The sequence below is a fragment of the Triticum dicoccoides genome, chromosome 7B (assembly GCF_002162155.2).
Source record: "Triticum dicoccoides isolate Atlit2015 ecotype Zavitan chromosome 7B, WEW_v2.0, whole genome shotgun sequence".
NCBI classification, from domain to species: Eukaryota; Viridiplantae; Streptophyta; class Magnoliopsida; order Poales; family Poaceae; genus Triticum; species Triticum dicoccoides.
Window position 1 is genome coordinate 634442968 of NC_041393.1, and position 15817 is coordinate 634458784.

Consider the following 15817-nt stretch of genomic DNA (forward strand, 5'->3'; position numbering starts at 1 on the left):
ATCCATGTCTTAGTTGTGGTAAACAATTGTGTAGGTCAATTTATCAATGTTTTGACTCTGATCTTGAACTACAGGGTTGCAATGTTTTGGCATCAACACTTGTAAAAAAAATTAGCAGGAGAATGAAGATTATATAAAAAAATGTCTTACTAGTGGTAAACAAGCATATAATTCCTCCCAGGTAGTAACAATAACTTTATTGAGGGGATGGTTAAGCAATGCTAGAAAAAGATAACATGATGAAATTAAAGTTACACAAACTTATGAAGGTGGGGCTGTATCTTTTTTTTAGAAACAGCACAACAAGAACAGTTTCAGTACTTTTTGTAGCAACGACAAACATTCTGATGATTTTGTTGGTCAAGATTCATATCCAAATAATTGCACAGCTGCCTACATCGCTGCTGGCGCAGTCACATGTTAAGCCAGCTTAAACCAGAGGGACACTTGAGCTTGCGCTAGATTGTGGTCACATGCCAAGCTAGCTTAAACCAGAGGCATTTGAGTTTGTGCTAGATTAATGTATGTAGCTGTTTAATTTAAACTACCTGATGCATGCAACTATCAGTATTCTACAATCTACATATGCTTGTGCGGTTGTGTTTGTGCCCATACAACTGAAGGTCTGAAATCTTTTTTGTTTAGAGTGCCAGCCAATTTTTTACAACTGGTTATTAGGTGTTTCAATGCCCAGCTATTTGCCCTTATGTCATATTATAGGTTATGCATTTCTGAAATCTTGTGTCATTTGGTTCAGGAAATGATCTTGTCTTTGTCAATGGCTCACTGCAAAAAAAAAAAAAAAAAAACTTCTTCTTGCATTTGTCACTGCTAAGAAAGATACACTGGAAAAAGGTTCTCCTTATATTATGCTTTCTTCTGTTTATCAACAACGGAAAATATAGGATTGAAGTGCCCTTAGTTTCAGTTGTAAAATCAGTCAAAATATGCCTCTTTGTGTTTTAATGTAGACATATATCCTTTCCTTCGTGTGAGATGACAAATATATCCTTTTCCTTTTGTGAGATGACAGATATGCTTCTTTTTGTTAAAAACACCACCTTCCTCTTGGCAATATTTTTCTGCTGATGATTGGAGATCGACTTGGTACCTGTCACCAAGTTCTGTTTCTCTGATGTATATCTTGTCATTATTTCTCTACTGACTTGATTGTTGATTGCAGAAGGAAAGACTGCTATTACGTACATTGTTTCTTTGTTGATGTATACATTCTTCTGTGTACTAATTGCCCTTCATTGGCAATATAGTGCATCAATCATCACGGAAGTGCATCAATCAATACAGATGGACCATATCCAACGCAGATGATGCATCTTTGCCAGATGATAGAAATTTGTTGCTTCATCTGCGTTGGACATGGTCCACATCTTATTGTGAATTTGCTGACTGTACTAGCCAGAAAAAAAATACACAAAGTTCCATTCTTCACGAGGTTGGAGGATGGAAACATATAAGTTGTTACTGTACATTCATTTGATACTCTGATTTGTCATGTTCAGTACATTCCTCCCAGTCATCAGTCTATACTTGCTATTTCCATGTCCATTATGGCACTTGTTATTTTCTGTAGCCGCCAAGACAACAAGGAATTTCAAATGCATATATAACAGAAAATGTATTGTAAACATGTCCAACATAAACTTAGAAGCGAAAATTCCTATCCTTAGCTCATGCTTTACTATTATGTTCTATGTAGGCAAATCCACAGTTAGAGCTAGTATCAACAATGTCAATTCCTGGTAAGGCTAGCAATATGCAGCAGCTAGTCCCAATGGCACCTGCTGCAAGGGTTTCTGGTGGTGAACTAGTGGCGAAGGCTTCTGTTGGTGACAGTGGAAAGCAGCTGGTGCTGGTGGAGGGTGGAGGAAAGAGCTCAGGAGGGGTCAAGCTACGGGAGGATGAGGAGGACCTAGAGGTGAAGCTAAGGCGCATCATGGAGAATGTCCCCGTCCGTGTCAGCAACACCTCTGGGTCCTCAGCTGGTTCTGGCTCTGGTGACTTCCACCAGGTACTCTTTCTGCCTCCCACCCTCTCACAAGTGGAGAATTCAGCTAAAATGAGTGTCAGATTGAACCAATTTTTTTATCTTTTCCTTATTATGCAGATGGGACTCACATATAACTCTACATTATGGCTATGATGAGATTTATTTGTCAATTAGCACTTGAGTAGATGGTTGTAATGTTTTGTTGCAGTTGCCATTTTATTTAATTTTGTCTTAAAAGGAAATTTTGGGTCTATGGTTCATCTGAACATGAATGATTGATTCTCAATGGTTGCAATGTTATGGTGAAGTTACCATTTTATTGAATTTTGTCTTAAAGGAAATTTCGAGTCTATGGTTCATTTGCACATGAGTGATTGATTCTGAATACTCCCTCCGTTTCTAAATATAAGACCTTTTAGAAATTTCAATACGGACTACATACGGATGTATATAGACGCATTTTAGAGTGTAGATTCGCTCATTTTGCTCCGTATGTAGTCTGTAGTGGAATCTCTAAAAAAGTTTATATTTAGGAACGGAGGGAGTAGCTCTTTGGTGTCTATATAAGAAAAAACATGGTCCTTGCGTGCAAAAATGCATGTATACAAGACCCTTTACCTGTTGATATTCTTAAGAGTACTGTATCGAAAGCACTTGACTAAATTTTGTGTATGCTGTTATGCAGTTGACTATACCAAAACAACAATATGTTTAAAATTTGCTCAATTCTTGAATATCTAGAATACAAGTTGGTGTGGATTTTAAGGTAAGATCACTGAATACGAAAAATAAAAAGAATATGTTTTGCTGCATCACTTAATCAATAGGAGGTTTTAAGGCTGACGAATGACCACAGTTTGATAAAAGGTGAAGGTCTATTAAGTTATGATGTGATAGAAGAGAAGGGATCAGATACAAGATCTTTGTATTTGTGGCTTAGCTGCGACCATAGGCATTATCACATGATAATGGGAAGTTTCAGTGGCTTATGAGTGCTGGAACGGAGGCCAGAATTGCTACCAGCCTACCAGGAGAAGATTTAGTGTTTTGCTACTCACAACTCTTCATTTGAGTTATTAAAATGAAGTGTTGCTGTTGACTTGTAGGCACAATCCTAGTTTAACTTTAAAACTGCTATTGACTTGTGTGTGGGTTCAGACATGCATACAATCACTCTGAGTGACTGGCTGGGACAAAGGTTGTCATTATAGCAGTGGAGATTGTCTTGCTGGGACTGTACACAAGTTCATTTAAATTCTGCTCTCTTTGAGACTCGTGATAATAATAAACTCAGACATATTTTGTCCGTCATGTTTGTTCACCAGAATTCTTATCTCACATCCTTGTTTCGTGTAACATCATAGCAGCTGAAAATCATGATATATGTATTTGATTCCTCCTGTTCCAGCATTCACAGAGCTAGAGCAATTCTTTTCTTGATGTGTTCTCAACCATCTTATTTATTGATCTTTTTAGGAACAAATATAGGTCCAGATTTCTCAAGTTTCATGACATCAATATTTTCGAGAACTAGAATGGAAATACATTGGTAGTTAATAATCTGGTGTTTTAACTGTAAGCACTCTTGTTTTGACAGTATCGGCAAATGAGGAGAAGGGAGCAGGACCGAATAACGAGGATGGAGCGTGATTACGAAAAGAGGAAACAGGTGGCTGAGTTCAATCTGCGGAGGGAGGAAAGACTAAAAGCAGCCGAGGAGCGTACAGCCAAGAAGCGCCTGAAACGCCAAAAGAAGAAGCAGCGTAAGAAAGAAAAGCGGGCTAAACCAAACGGTGGTGGCGAGGAAGAACCCAATCGCGGAGTACCTAACCGAGTTGAGGAGTCCTCAGACGACGACGAGGGTTCGGATTACGAGGGCGACGACAAGTTTAAGCAATGCACATAAAGTTGCTGTTAAACTGCAGACTGCCATTCCTTGATATTGATTTTCACCAGTAGACATTCTGAATGGTGTGGAAGGCTGTCAGTCACTCCATGGTTTGGCTGTGGGCATGAACATACTAGATTGTAGTAATAGAGGCTTGGAAACATATTAGATTGGGGCATTGGGCCCTCTGTTAGTTTTCTGGAAACGCTTGTCTGCTGTAAGATGAACAATTGGATGCCAGTGGGCATTCTACTGGACGGTACATGGGGATGGGGCATTGGCCTCTTGGTTATCAACTAGTAAATATGCCCGTGCGTTGCACCGGGAGGAAGAACTTAACATGTCATTCATCATGTTAGAAGCTACCGGGTCGAGCAAAGTAGGATTTTTAGGGAGGGAAGTGCAAGACGTATATGATTAACCTAAGGCTGCGAAACATGTAATCAATGGACCCTGTGCCATGTGAAGATGTATCATACGAAGGGCAACCACATTTCCTCATACAAAAACAATAAATCCACGTCGGCTCGTTGATAAAGCCGCACAGGGAGCCGACGAGAAAAATAGAGGGGGCCAAGATGTCGCCGACCTGCTCAACACGAGCCGCCGTCCTACTACACATGTGCAGATCCAATGCCAATCATTATCATTGTCATCCGCAACCGTACATTGTCACTCTTATGCGCGTCGTTCCAAAGAAAGAGACCGAGAAAGAGAGGAAAGGGTACAACCCCCCTCAAAAACGTATAAAAGAGCATAAGAGTTTCCTACACTCCTACATCCATCCCTCGTCAGAATTTCCTATTTGCTTGCATCGGCAGCAGTCAGTGAATGATAGGTGTTGTCTATGCTGAGTTGCGTAGTTGTGTCTATCACACCACACACAGCCGCTACCAAGCACGTTGTTGGCACCAGTCATCGTGATGCAACCACACATGCTGCCATGACCGAACAACCGACAACCGAGCACACGCGCTGCCTTAGATCGAGCCTGAATGTAGTCGGTGCTAGGACACATAGCATCCAGCCAAGGTTTTGTGTTTCGTTTGTAAATTTGCCGCCCTTGAATGAAATGGGTGAACTTTGAAATTTTGGATTTTTTTTAGAAATCTCGGACAAAAAGGACAATCCAAAATTTAATTTATTTGGACGAAACATGAACAAAAAATGACTGAAATTGCACAGTTTTTTTGAATCCTCCAGCAATGGAATAAAGCAGAGTCAAACTGAACAACACCGATCCCTTGATTGATATACACCCATGAATAGCTAAGAACAATTCGATTTAGCGGACTACCATAAATCCCATAATTCAATCAGCAAGATTACCATAGTACTTAGTACTCATCTTTGTATGATTAGTACTGCATCAATCATGCTGCCAAGCACACGCATCTGCACCGATCCCTTTCGAGTCACCCGGCACGTCTGAATCCAGCAGCTTTCAGTCGGTACAGTTGATTAAAAAAAGCAACATGCACCGCCCACTGCGTATCCCTTATCCACAACAACACATCGCCATTCCCCATCACAGACACTCCGCCTCCATCTTCCTCCTCGTCCTACCTCACCCACCCAATGCTGCTCATCCTCCTCTTCTCCATCCATCTCACCACCCAAGCGTTGCTCACCTCTTCGTGCTGCCTCCCTGTCTCCTCCACCCGCACCTAGAGTGGAGCTCCTCTCTGCCACGAGCCACCCCAGCTGCCGCCGCCCCTCTCCTCCTCTCTCTCAGCTTTTTCCTTATCCTCTCGAGGGAAGGGAGTCGCCAAAGAACAACCCGCAGCAGTCCGGCTACCTTGGAGATCGCCCCGCCGCCGGGCCGGCCACCTCTTCGTCGGCCTCGTGCTCCTCCGCGTCGATCCAAACAACCAGGCAGCACCCCCGCTGCCTTGGAGCTCTGACCGCCTCCGGCTGGCCACCTCTCGGTCGGCCTCGTGCTCCTCCGCCTCGATCTGTCCGCCCCGTCGCCGGATCCACGCCGGAGCAGCCGGATCTGCCGCCCCGTGCATGTCCTGCCGTCGGGAGGAGGACGCTCGAGAGGAGCGCCCATTCGTCCGGGACATGGGCCACGCAGCTTGCTCCACCCCTGCCGCAGGTCTTCAAACAACCTCGCTCTCTTTCTATCAACTCTCTCATCCTCCATGCTGTAGACAACTCAAATCCATGTCGGGCACTCCATTGCTTGGCGGCGGACAGGTCACAATCCGGCAGCGAGCTCGCGGAGGCATGGAGGTCCGACGGCCATGGCTTCCTGCGAAGGAGAGAGAGGGAGGTGACAGAAAGAACCGGAGTGAGGGGAGGGAACAAGAAGAGGAGTACGGCGGCGCTGCTCCGGTGGCCGGCCGGCGCGGGGCAGCGGGGAGGCACAAGCGTGAGGCCGCGCGTTGAGGCGCTGCGTGAGGTCGGCTGCGGTGGCACTGGACGCCGGCGTGAGGAGCAGGCCGAGGTGCTTGGGACCTGCTGGTCCGGATCGAGCGAGGGGGCTCGGGGAGGAGCAGAGCACGGGGCGGCAGCGTACGGGCCAGATCGGGAGGCAGTTTTTTTTCTTTTCTCTCGCTCATATCGGTTCGGTTGACTTAAGTTGAGGACTGCGGGTTGAATACATATAAATGAGAAGGACGTTTTTGTAAGATTGATGACGACGTACGACAGAAACCCAATACTCTTTTTTCTTTACCCAAATTTGCTCGGACCGCGGGTTGACTAATCCAAACGACAGGGTGTTTTGTGCAAAAACGAATCGTTTTCCCCGATCCACTTAAACAGGGACTGCGGGTTGAATTCTTGAAAATAGAGGGGCTTTTTTGCAAAAGTGACGACGACGTACGACCAGAAGCACTCCGTGCTTTATTAGTATATATATATATATATATATATATATATATATATATATAGGGAAAGATTACTCCCTCCACCTGGAAAAGCTTGTTGCGGTGGTAATTTTGCAATTTAGCCCTTGTATAATCCACGACACAACCTGCGCTCCACTTCTTTCTCCTCTTCGTCACCGTGCTCTGAAGCCGCTGGGCCTTGCTCCTCCCTCCCCTACCCACGCCGCAGGCCGCCTTGCTCCACCCCTCCCACCCGCCGCTGCGTTGCTTCCCCCTCGTTCCCCATGGCGAACACAGTGAGAAGGTTGGATTTTTTTTTTCGATCTGCCGTCAGACGGCGGCGAGCCGGAGCTGGCCCTGCCCGTCATCGACCACCTCCTTGTCGGTTGGCCGCCGTCGACCACAAAGCCGCCCCCGACTGCATCTGCTCAACTCCACACCAAGAGTAGTAAAGATCGAGAGGCAAGCATCGAATCATGTAACCAGAAGGTGCTCCTCTTCGCCTGATAATATGGGCTAACTGAATTTATATCCCTAAGGCAAACCTTAGTTAAGTGTAAATGACAATTTATATCCCTGATTTATTCCCTTAGTGTGAATGGACTAAGGGAAGCATTCCCTGTTAACACGGAAACTTCATGTCAACAGTATACAACAACACTTAACTGAATTTATATCCCTGATGACAATATGGACTAGAAGGTGCTCTATATTGAACCGAGATTAAATTCAGAAAAAACACTAAACTGATTTTATACAACACTTTACTGAATTGACAATATGGTCCTCAATTTATAACACTTAATTGAATTTATACAGCAACACTTAACTGAATTTATAAAGCAACACTTAAATTCAGAGAGTGTAATTAACAGTATGCCTGTAGATTAAGGACTACCGTGCTGTTCTCAGTCTCACGAAGAACTGAGCTTGAGCACATTGAACTGAAGACAAGTGTGCAGTATAGGTTGTCAACTTGCGACAGGAGTAGAGCTTGTTCAGTGTACAACCAATTAGTGGCAGGTTCTTCATCATATTGCACCTGAAATGCTCTCAGTTTAGTGTACATCCAAGTCAAATGGTCTTCAGGATAGATCTTGAAAGAGAATCTAGTTTTCTAGGGGAATATTTAGTCAAGACAAATTCAGAGATTATTGGCTTCACGGGAATCTGTTTCTGCACAAGGCACCTTGTTTTGTTTCTATAGTTAGATTGGATTCGTCAAGCCAGTACTGAATAAAAATTGTTCAGTTAAAATGGTCATTTTAAAATACTCCTAGTAGTTGCACAAGCAGTACTTGCTGTTCAGGAAGTGATCAAACCTTACAAGGAAATGATCCAGCAATGATCCTTACAAGGATGATTCAGCAATGATCCTTACAAGGAGTAGTTCGTTTGGTCAAAAATACAAGTTTAATCTGCACTAGAAATGCCGGCTGTTACAACACTTCAAGTAGTGACCATGCTTTTCTCAAACCAGAAACGCTGCCACAGCAGCGAAAACGGCTGCCATGGCAGCCAAACCAGAAATGAATACTGAAAACTTATGATAGCTCCTTTCTCCATCAGGCAGAATTATAGTAGTACATGAAAACATGGCCACATAGATCGTAAACATGGTCACATGATTGAGCATCGCCACATAAAACATGATTGAGCATGATTGCAAGTGTGATAACATAGATCCTAAACACACATGAAAATACTGTTCCATTGTCAATTGCCATAGATCCTAAACGTTGTCATTGTCAATTGACTTTACTGAATATACATCAGTATATTTGACTTTACTGATTACAACAGTATATGCAACTCATACACGACAGTATATTTGACTTTACTGAAAATCCAGTATACTGTAACTTCAGTTAAGTGTAAATGATTTTTTTTTTGTTTCTCTAGCACCGAATTGCTTCCCTTAGTGTAAAATCAGTTAGCACATTATTCTTCTACTCCTAAAATTCAGTTAACATTTGGTTAACTGAATTCAGTTTAAACTCAGTTCCTGTGGAGTACATTTGGTTATCACCGGTGTAAATTCAGTTAATTCCTAAAATGAAAAATAAATACTCCTTACTAATAGACCTTCTATAGTTCTATATATCTAGATGATGCAAAGACCAGTACTGTCCCATTTTCGAAAGTATGATCAATGCCTACAGTACGCGTGGACAAGGACAATTGTGCTAGTTAGCTGAATGACAAGTGAGCCTAAGCAGACCAAAGCTGTATCTTATTGAACGTAATTTATATTTTATCAAATACTCCCTCCGTCCAGAAATACTTGTCGGAGAAATGCATAAAAATAGATGTATCTAGAATTAAAATACGTCTACATACATCCATTCCTCCGACAAGTATTTTCGGACGGAGGGAGTACAATGACTAAAAATGAGGTTGACAGTGGATTTCAATGACTCGGTCTTTCATATGGACTTTTGAAACAACTACCCACTACCCATATGATCTTGAAAATGGTCTCAAGTTCTCCCCAAAAGTACTTTTGGAATATAAGAAAGACACTCTGCCACAGAAAACTTGTTTCTGACGTCTTTCTTCGTCTTGTCTCCGTGAAACCTTCTCATGCCCCTGCTTACAAACTTTTTCTTCCATGGATGACTAAACTAACCGAACATGAAGTTTTTGCTCCCGAGTTCAAATGCATCTTATGAACAAATAAAAACAAATAGCTAAATGAATCAAAAAAATCTGAAATTTTTCTGGCAGCAAACAGTATTCAATGTTGTACATATATGCAATTTCTGTGAACAAAAAGCACTCCTAATGATCCGAGAGAAAAATAATTGGTGCTTTTTTTTTAAGGGAATTAACTTGCTGCTTACTTTATTAAACGTTTTCCCAGAGCTTCATGAATGTGATTTCACCATCAACATCTGCATGTTTGTTGAAAAATTCAGATTTTTTTGAGTTCTTTTAAAATATTTTTGGACTTTGCAGTTTATACTTTATACAGGAGCGTTTGACGTGGAGTATGTGCGTCACCATGGTGGACTCTCATGCCACGGACTAATTCAAAGCCCTTACCTTTTTTCATAGGCGAATGCACGAGCAGTAGAATTTAATAAGCAGTAAAATACGCCGGGGTCATCACGCATGTGACGCTGGCGAGAAGATGGTTTTTCTTGCCACCCGTCTCCGTCGTTCACCTGCCTCTAAATTCGACTGCACCCCCACTCATAATTTATGGCAGGTGATCACAGCCACCATCACCATGCCACTGATCACAGCCACTTTCATGGCCCTTGCCTTGTGCTTCGCCCCTGCACCTGCAGTGGGTGCAGCGGCGACACTCTCGGCGCCGCGTCCGCTGCGGGGCAACGACACGCTGGTCTCGGCACAGGGCAAGTTCGAGCTCGGCCTCTTCATCCCTGCTGGCAGCTCCGGCGACAGGTTCTACCTCGGGATCTGGTACAAGAACATCCCCGGCCAGACCATCATCTGGGTGGGCAACCGCGCGAGTCCACTATCTGCTGTCGCCTCCGCCGAGCTCCGTGTCTCCGCTGACGACGGCAACCTCGAGCTCGTCGGTCCCACCGCTGCCTCCACCTCGCCGGTCGTCGTGTGGTCTTCGAACCTGTCGTCTTCCTTGTCGCCGGGCTCAAACAACACGGCGGAGATCCACGACAACGGCAACCTGGTCCTTGTCGACGGCGGCAACTCCTCCAACGTGCTGTGGCAAAGCTTCGACCACCCGACGGACACGCTGGTGCCAGAAGCGTGGATCGGGGAAAACAAGCTCACCGGCGAGTACCAGGCGCTGACATCGTGGCGGAACGCCCAGGACCCCGCGCCGGGGATCTTCAGCGAGACGCTGGACCCGAACGGCGCTAGCGAGGTCTTCTACATGTGGAACCGGTCCCGCGTGTACTGGCGGACCGGCGTCTGGATGGGCCAAGCCTTCGCGAAGCTGCCAGAGGCGACGAAAAACACCATCTACAACGGGACGTACGTCGAGACGCCGGCGTACCGGCGCGTCATCAACGTGCTCTACGACAATGCAACCATAACACGCAGCGTGCTCGATCCCACCGGCCAGGCACAAATGTACATTTGGATGCCCACGAGCCAGAGCTGGCAGCCCTTGTGGACCGGTCCCATGTTGCAGTGCGACGTGTACGCGCTCTGCGGCGCATTCGGCGTTTGCGACCAGGGAGGCAAGCTACCTTGCCACTGTCCGCCCGGATTTGCCCCGGCGTCGGAGGGGGACTGGACGCTCAACGATTGGAGCGGTGGGTGCCGCCGGAGCTCGCCGCTCACGTGCGCGCACAGCGGATCAAGGACGGACGGGTTCCTGATGCTGCCAGACGTGAAACTTCCCGATGACTCGGTCACCGTGGGCGCTGCCCAGAGCAAAGTAGAGTGCGAATCGGCTTGCCTAAAGAGCTGCTCTTGCCAAGCCTATGCCTTCTCTGTCAGGGAGTGCACCGTCTGGTACGGAGAGCTCCGCAACCTTCAGCAGCTCTACTTGGACTCTGACAGCCCCGGGTCAGACCTGTACCTTCGGCTTTCAGAAAGAGGATTGCAAGATCTCCATAGCGTAGACAGGGAGAAAATGGGGAGAAAGTTATGGTTTGTCCTTGGCATCATATTGGCTGGTGTTGCAGCAGTGGGGGCATCGATCATACTACTAGCCTGGAGGATTGTTCTTGCCCGAAGGAGACTAGTCAGTATCGCAAATGAGAATGTATCCTCCTTGGCCGTGTACAGTTACAGCGACCTCCGTGCCGCAACGAAGGACTTCTCGGAGCGGCTGGGCCGCGGTAGCTTCGGCTCGGTGTACCGCGGTGTCCTGAAGCGGCATAAGGGAGACAACTCAATCAGAGTCCAGGTGGCAGTGAAGAAGCTTGAAAGTCTTGGGCGGCAGGGCGACAAGCAGTTCCGGACGGAGGTGAGCACGCTGGGGCTCATCCAGCACGTGAACCTCGTACGGCTCCTCGGGTTCTGCTCGTCGGGCGACGATAAGATGCTCGTCTATGAGTACATGCCCAGAGGCTCCCTCGACGGCCTCCTCTTCCGTGACGGCGCGTGCCTGAGCTGGCGCCACCGGTACTGCATCATGCTCGGTGTGGCCAGAGGGCTGGCCTACCTGCACCACGGCTGCCGCGAATGCATCATACACTGCGACGTCAAGCCGGAGAACATCCTGCTGGACGAGGACATGTCGCCGAGGATCGCCGACTTTGGGATGGCGAAGCTGGTGGGGAGGGACTTCAGCCGCGCGCTGACGACTATGCGGGGCACCATCGGGTACCTGGCGCCGGAGTGGATCTCTGGGCAGCCTATCAGCGCTAAGGCCGATGTGTACAGCTTCGACATGGTGCTCTTTGAGCTCATCTCAGGACGACGTAACTCCAAAGGGTACAGTGAGTTGGAGGCGGCAAGGACCGGTGGGAGTGAGTCCTCCTTGACCTTCTTCCCAGTGTGGGCCGCTGCAAAGGTTTTGGAAGGTGAGGTGGGCGCCGTGGCTGACCCGCGGCTGCGCGGCGATGTGATGCTGAAGGAGCTGGAGCGGGCGTGCAGGGTGGCATGCTGGTGCATCCAGGACGAGGAGGCGCAGCGCCCAACCATGACGCAGGTCGTGCAGGTGCTCGAAGGCGTCGTCCACATCCAAGCGCCGCCGGTGCCACGAACGCTGGAGCACCTTGTCAGTTGTCACCCTCGTGTAATTCTCACGTCGCGGGAATCTTTTTGACTAATGAAATAATTTTTGAACAAGACAATTGTACGCGCGTACACATCGACTGCCGACCGAAATTACTAGTTTCGAATTTTGAGGCTCCATGGTTTTATAATTTTTTTTGCAATTATTTAAAGATAGCTGCCTTATATAACAAAAACCATAGCGAAAATGCCAAATGAAGACCGAACTCCATGGAGGCCTTAATTTGAAAACTTTAAATTCAAAATTTTTAGTTTCAAAAAATTATGGAAAAATACACATATACCATAGATATAATGTACATTTGTGTGAATTTTCAGGTCGAGACGTGTTAAAATGAGAACTACAAAAAAAGGAAAAATATGTGTCTTATTAGCATATGTATTGTTCATCCTAAAGTCCATGATTTTTTTTTTGCAGCTCGCAAGTCAAAATATTTCATCCTAAAACTTTACACATATACACATTACATCCGTGTGAACATGGGTATTGTTTCAAAAAAAATTGAAAGCGAAAGTTTGAGTTTGGATATTTTTTTCAAAATTAAGGCCTCCATGGAGCTTGGACTCCAAAGTGCCATACTCAAACCACAGTGTCTTACAAACTCTACCAGCAGAAAATAAAGCATGACATGTAAGCACTAGTAGAAAAAGGGTCATTTGTCCCGGTTCGTAAGGCCCATTTGTCCCGGTTCCTAAAGGGTCGGTACTAAAGCCCTACACCTCCGGGACTAAAGGAAATTTTACGATTTTTTTGAATTTTTTTATTTTTTTCCTGATTTTTAAATTTTTAAATTATTTTACAATTTAATATCTAATCACCCCTCATCACTGTTCAATTTAACCTCTAATCTCTAATCACCCCTCATCACTGCTCAATTTAACCTCAAATCTCTAATCATCCCTCATCATTCTAAATCATCAAACTTCCCGGCCGGTCACCCATCCTCTCACTACTCCAACCTGAGCATCCTTAACTTCAGGGTTCTATTCCCCCTCGTTTCCAAGTCTGCACCTGTTGTTTTCCTGACACTAGTAAAATGTCAATCCTATTAACCCTCAGGAGTTTAGCTTGAGCATGAAGTCGCACGTTTCACTGCTTGAGTTTGAAACTATTATTCTAAAAATCAATAATTATTTCGTAACACTAATATTTCTTGAGTAAGTAGTTTGACCAGATTTGACCAAAATTCAAAAAAATTGAAATAATTATTTAGTAACACTAATATTCTTGAATAATTATCTAGTAACACTAATACTTCTTGAATAAGTAGTTTGACCATAGTTTGACTAGATTTAACCAAAATTCAAAAAAACTGAAATTTGAGTATAACTTTTGTTCCTTTTAGAATTTGAGAATTGTAAAAATTTGCAAATAGGCCGTAGGCGGTCAATCGGATGCGGATTTTCGGGTTGAACATTTTGATATATTATACGTTTTTTTTCCGACATCGTATGCAAAAGTTATAGCCGTTTTACTTTTTCATGATTTTTTTTTGCAAAACATGTCCAAATTTAAGTTTTTTAATTTTTGTAACTAGTAGATGTAGTAATATAACTACATCTTGAAGGATTTTATTTTTTGAAGTTTTTATCATTTTCTTTTATTTTTTTAATTGAAATGGCGATACACGGGGGGGTGGGGGGGTGGGGGGTGGGGTATGAACCGAGACTAAAGGTGCGATGCCCTTTAGTCCCGGTTCGTGTCTCAAACCGGGACTAAAGGGCCCATTTAAACCGGGACTAATGCCTTTAGCCGCTCGAACTGGGACTAATGTGTATATTGTCCTGTGACCAAAGCCCTGTTTTCTACTAGTGAAGCTAGACACCTAGAGCGAACAGGTGAGCCTCATGATATTTGTGCATCCATGATTCGAACCCTCAAGCATCACAAGACGAGCATTCACACTACAGGAATCACTGGCTATGCCGTCGGCTAAGCTGTCAGCAAAGGGCCGATACCCGTCGGCATAGATAGCGTTGGCTGACCTCCCGTGCCCGTCAGCATAGTAATGCCGTCGGCATATGGCTGCCACGTGGCGGCAGCTGGTGTCCCCTGTGGCTTCTCCATGCCAATGGTATAACCGTCAGCATACTGGGGGCAGCTGGTGTCCCCTGTGACTATTCTTCTATTTCTAAAATTCAGTTAACATTTGATTAACTGAATTAAGTGTAAATTTAGTTAACATTTGGTTAACTGAATTCAGTGTAAATTCAGTTCGTGTGGAGTACATTTGGTTATCACCAGTGTAAATTCAATTAACTCCTAAAATGAAAAATAAATACTCCTTATTTATAGACCTTCTATATATCTAGATGATGCATAGATCAGGACTATCCCATTTTCGAAAGTATGATCAATGCCTGCACTATGCGCGGATTACTGTGCTAGTTAGCTGAATGACAGGTGAGGCTAAGCGGACCAAAGCTGTATACAAAAGCAAATAGTACAAGAACCGAGCCGGTAACCGTATAGTACAGGTATATTTTATTTATACAATGACTAAAAATGAGCGAGACAGTCAATTTCAATGACTGTCGATCTTTCAGATGGACTTTTGAAAACAACTACCCACTACTCCCTCCGTTCCTAAATGTAAGTCTTTGTAGATATTCCACTAGGTGGACTACATACGGAGCAAAATAAATTAATCCACACTTAAAATGCATCTATATACATCCGTATGTAGTTCATAGTGAAATCTCTATAAAGACTTATATTTAGGAACGGAGGGAGTAGACGATAGCAGACAGGCGAGCGGTGAGCTCAGCCAGCCACCAGTATTCAGTATCTTGAAAATGGTCTCAAGATCTCACCAAAAGTACTTTTGGAATAAAAGAAAGACCCTCTTCCACAGAGAACTTGTTTCTCACGTCTTTCTTCTTTTTGTCTCCGTGAAACCTTCTTATGCCCCTGCTTACAAACGTTTTTTTCCATGGATGAATGTACTAACCGGACATAGTAAAATAAAAACAAATACCTCGTGAAGTTCTTGCACTGTGGCCCACGAGAAGGACTGTTTGTTTGTCCAGGTGTTTCGGGCCAGAAATCCGTGCCCGTGGGCCGGCCTTACAAGTACTCCTACGACCCATATAGCCAGGTTTCTTCCACCTCGTGGATTCTTCCTCGAGCAAAGACAAACGTTATCCTCCCTCCCTCTCACGAAAAAGGTGGGCGCGGCGGCGGCGACGACGACACCGACGCCGGCGGGGAGAGGGACAGCGCAACCGGAGGAGACGGTAGCGGCGTCCCTCCTCCCCCTATCCAACCTGCGGCACAGCATCCAACCACAGCGGCGTGAGCTCGGCGGCGACAAGGAGTGGCGACCGCAACGACCCCGTCGCCGGCGTGATTCTCCCCCGACGCTGGACTGGTCAGGCCCCTCTCCTCCCCCTCTTCTTCACCCC

The 15817-nt window shown here is 45.2% G+C and overlaps 3 protein-coding genes across 3 annotated transcripts in view; all 3 read left to right on the top strand.

Annotated features, from left to right (window-relative positions):
• The window catches only part of LOC119338001 (PRKR-interacting protein 1 homolog), a 5054-nt gene extending 812 nt beyond the window's left edge, over nt 1–4242 (top strand). The window contains exons 2-3 of the mRNA XM_037610289.1: nt 1718–2029; nt 3606–4242. Of these exons, the coding sequence (XP_037466186.1) occupies nt 1748–2029; nt 3606–3914 (591 nt within the window). The 5' untranslated portion in view covers nt 1718–1747 and the 3' untranslated portion in view covers nt 3915–4242. The remainder of the gene's footprint in view (nt 1–1717; nt 2030–3605) is intronic.
• Nucleotides 4243–9962: 5720 nt separating this feature from the next.
• On the top strand, nt 9963–12443 carry LOC119339260 (G-type lectin S-receptor-like serine/threonine-protein kinase At2g19130). The gene has a single exon (XM_037611384.1). The coding sequence runs from the start codon at nt 9963–9965 to the stop codon at nt 12441–12443; it is 2481 nt and encodes an 826-aa protein (XP_037467281.1).
• A 3091-nt stretch (nt 12444–15534) lies between these two features.
• The window catches only part of LOC119338446 (TLC domain-containing protein At5g14285-like), a 3570-nt gene continuing 3287 nt past the window's right edge, over nt 15535–15817 (top strand). The window contains exon 1 of the mRNA XM_037610769.1: nt 15535–15783. The gene's annotated coding sequence lies outside the window, so the exon portion shown is untranslated. The remainder of the gene's footprint in view (nt 15784–15817) is intronic.

What these genes read in the sequence shown, in the direction of transcription:
- LOC119339260 (XM_037611384.1), top strand. Translation starts at nt 9,963, where the DNA reads ATGCCACTGATCACAGCCACTTTCATGGCCCTTGCCTTGTGCTTCGCC.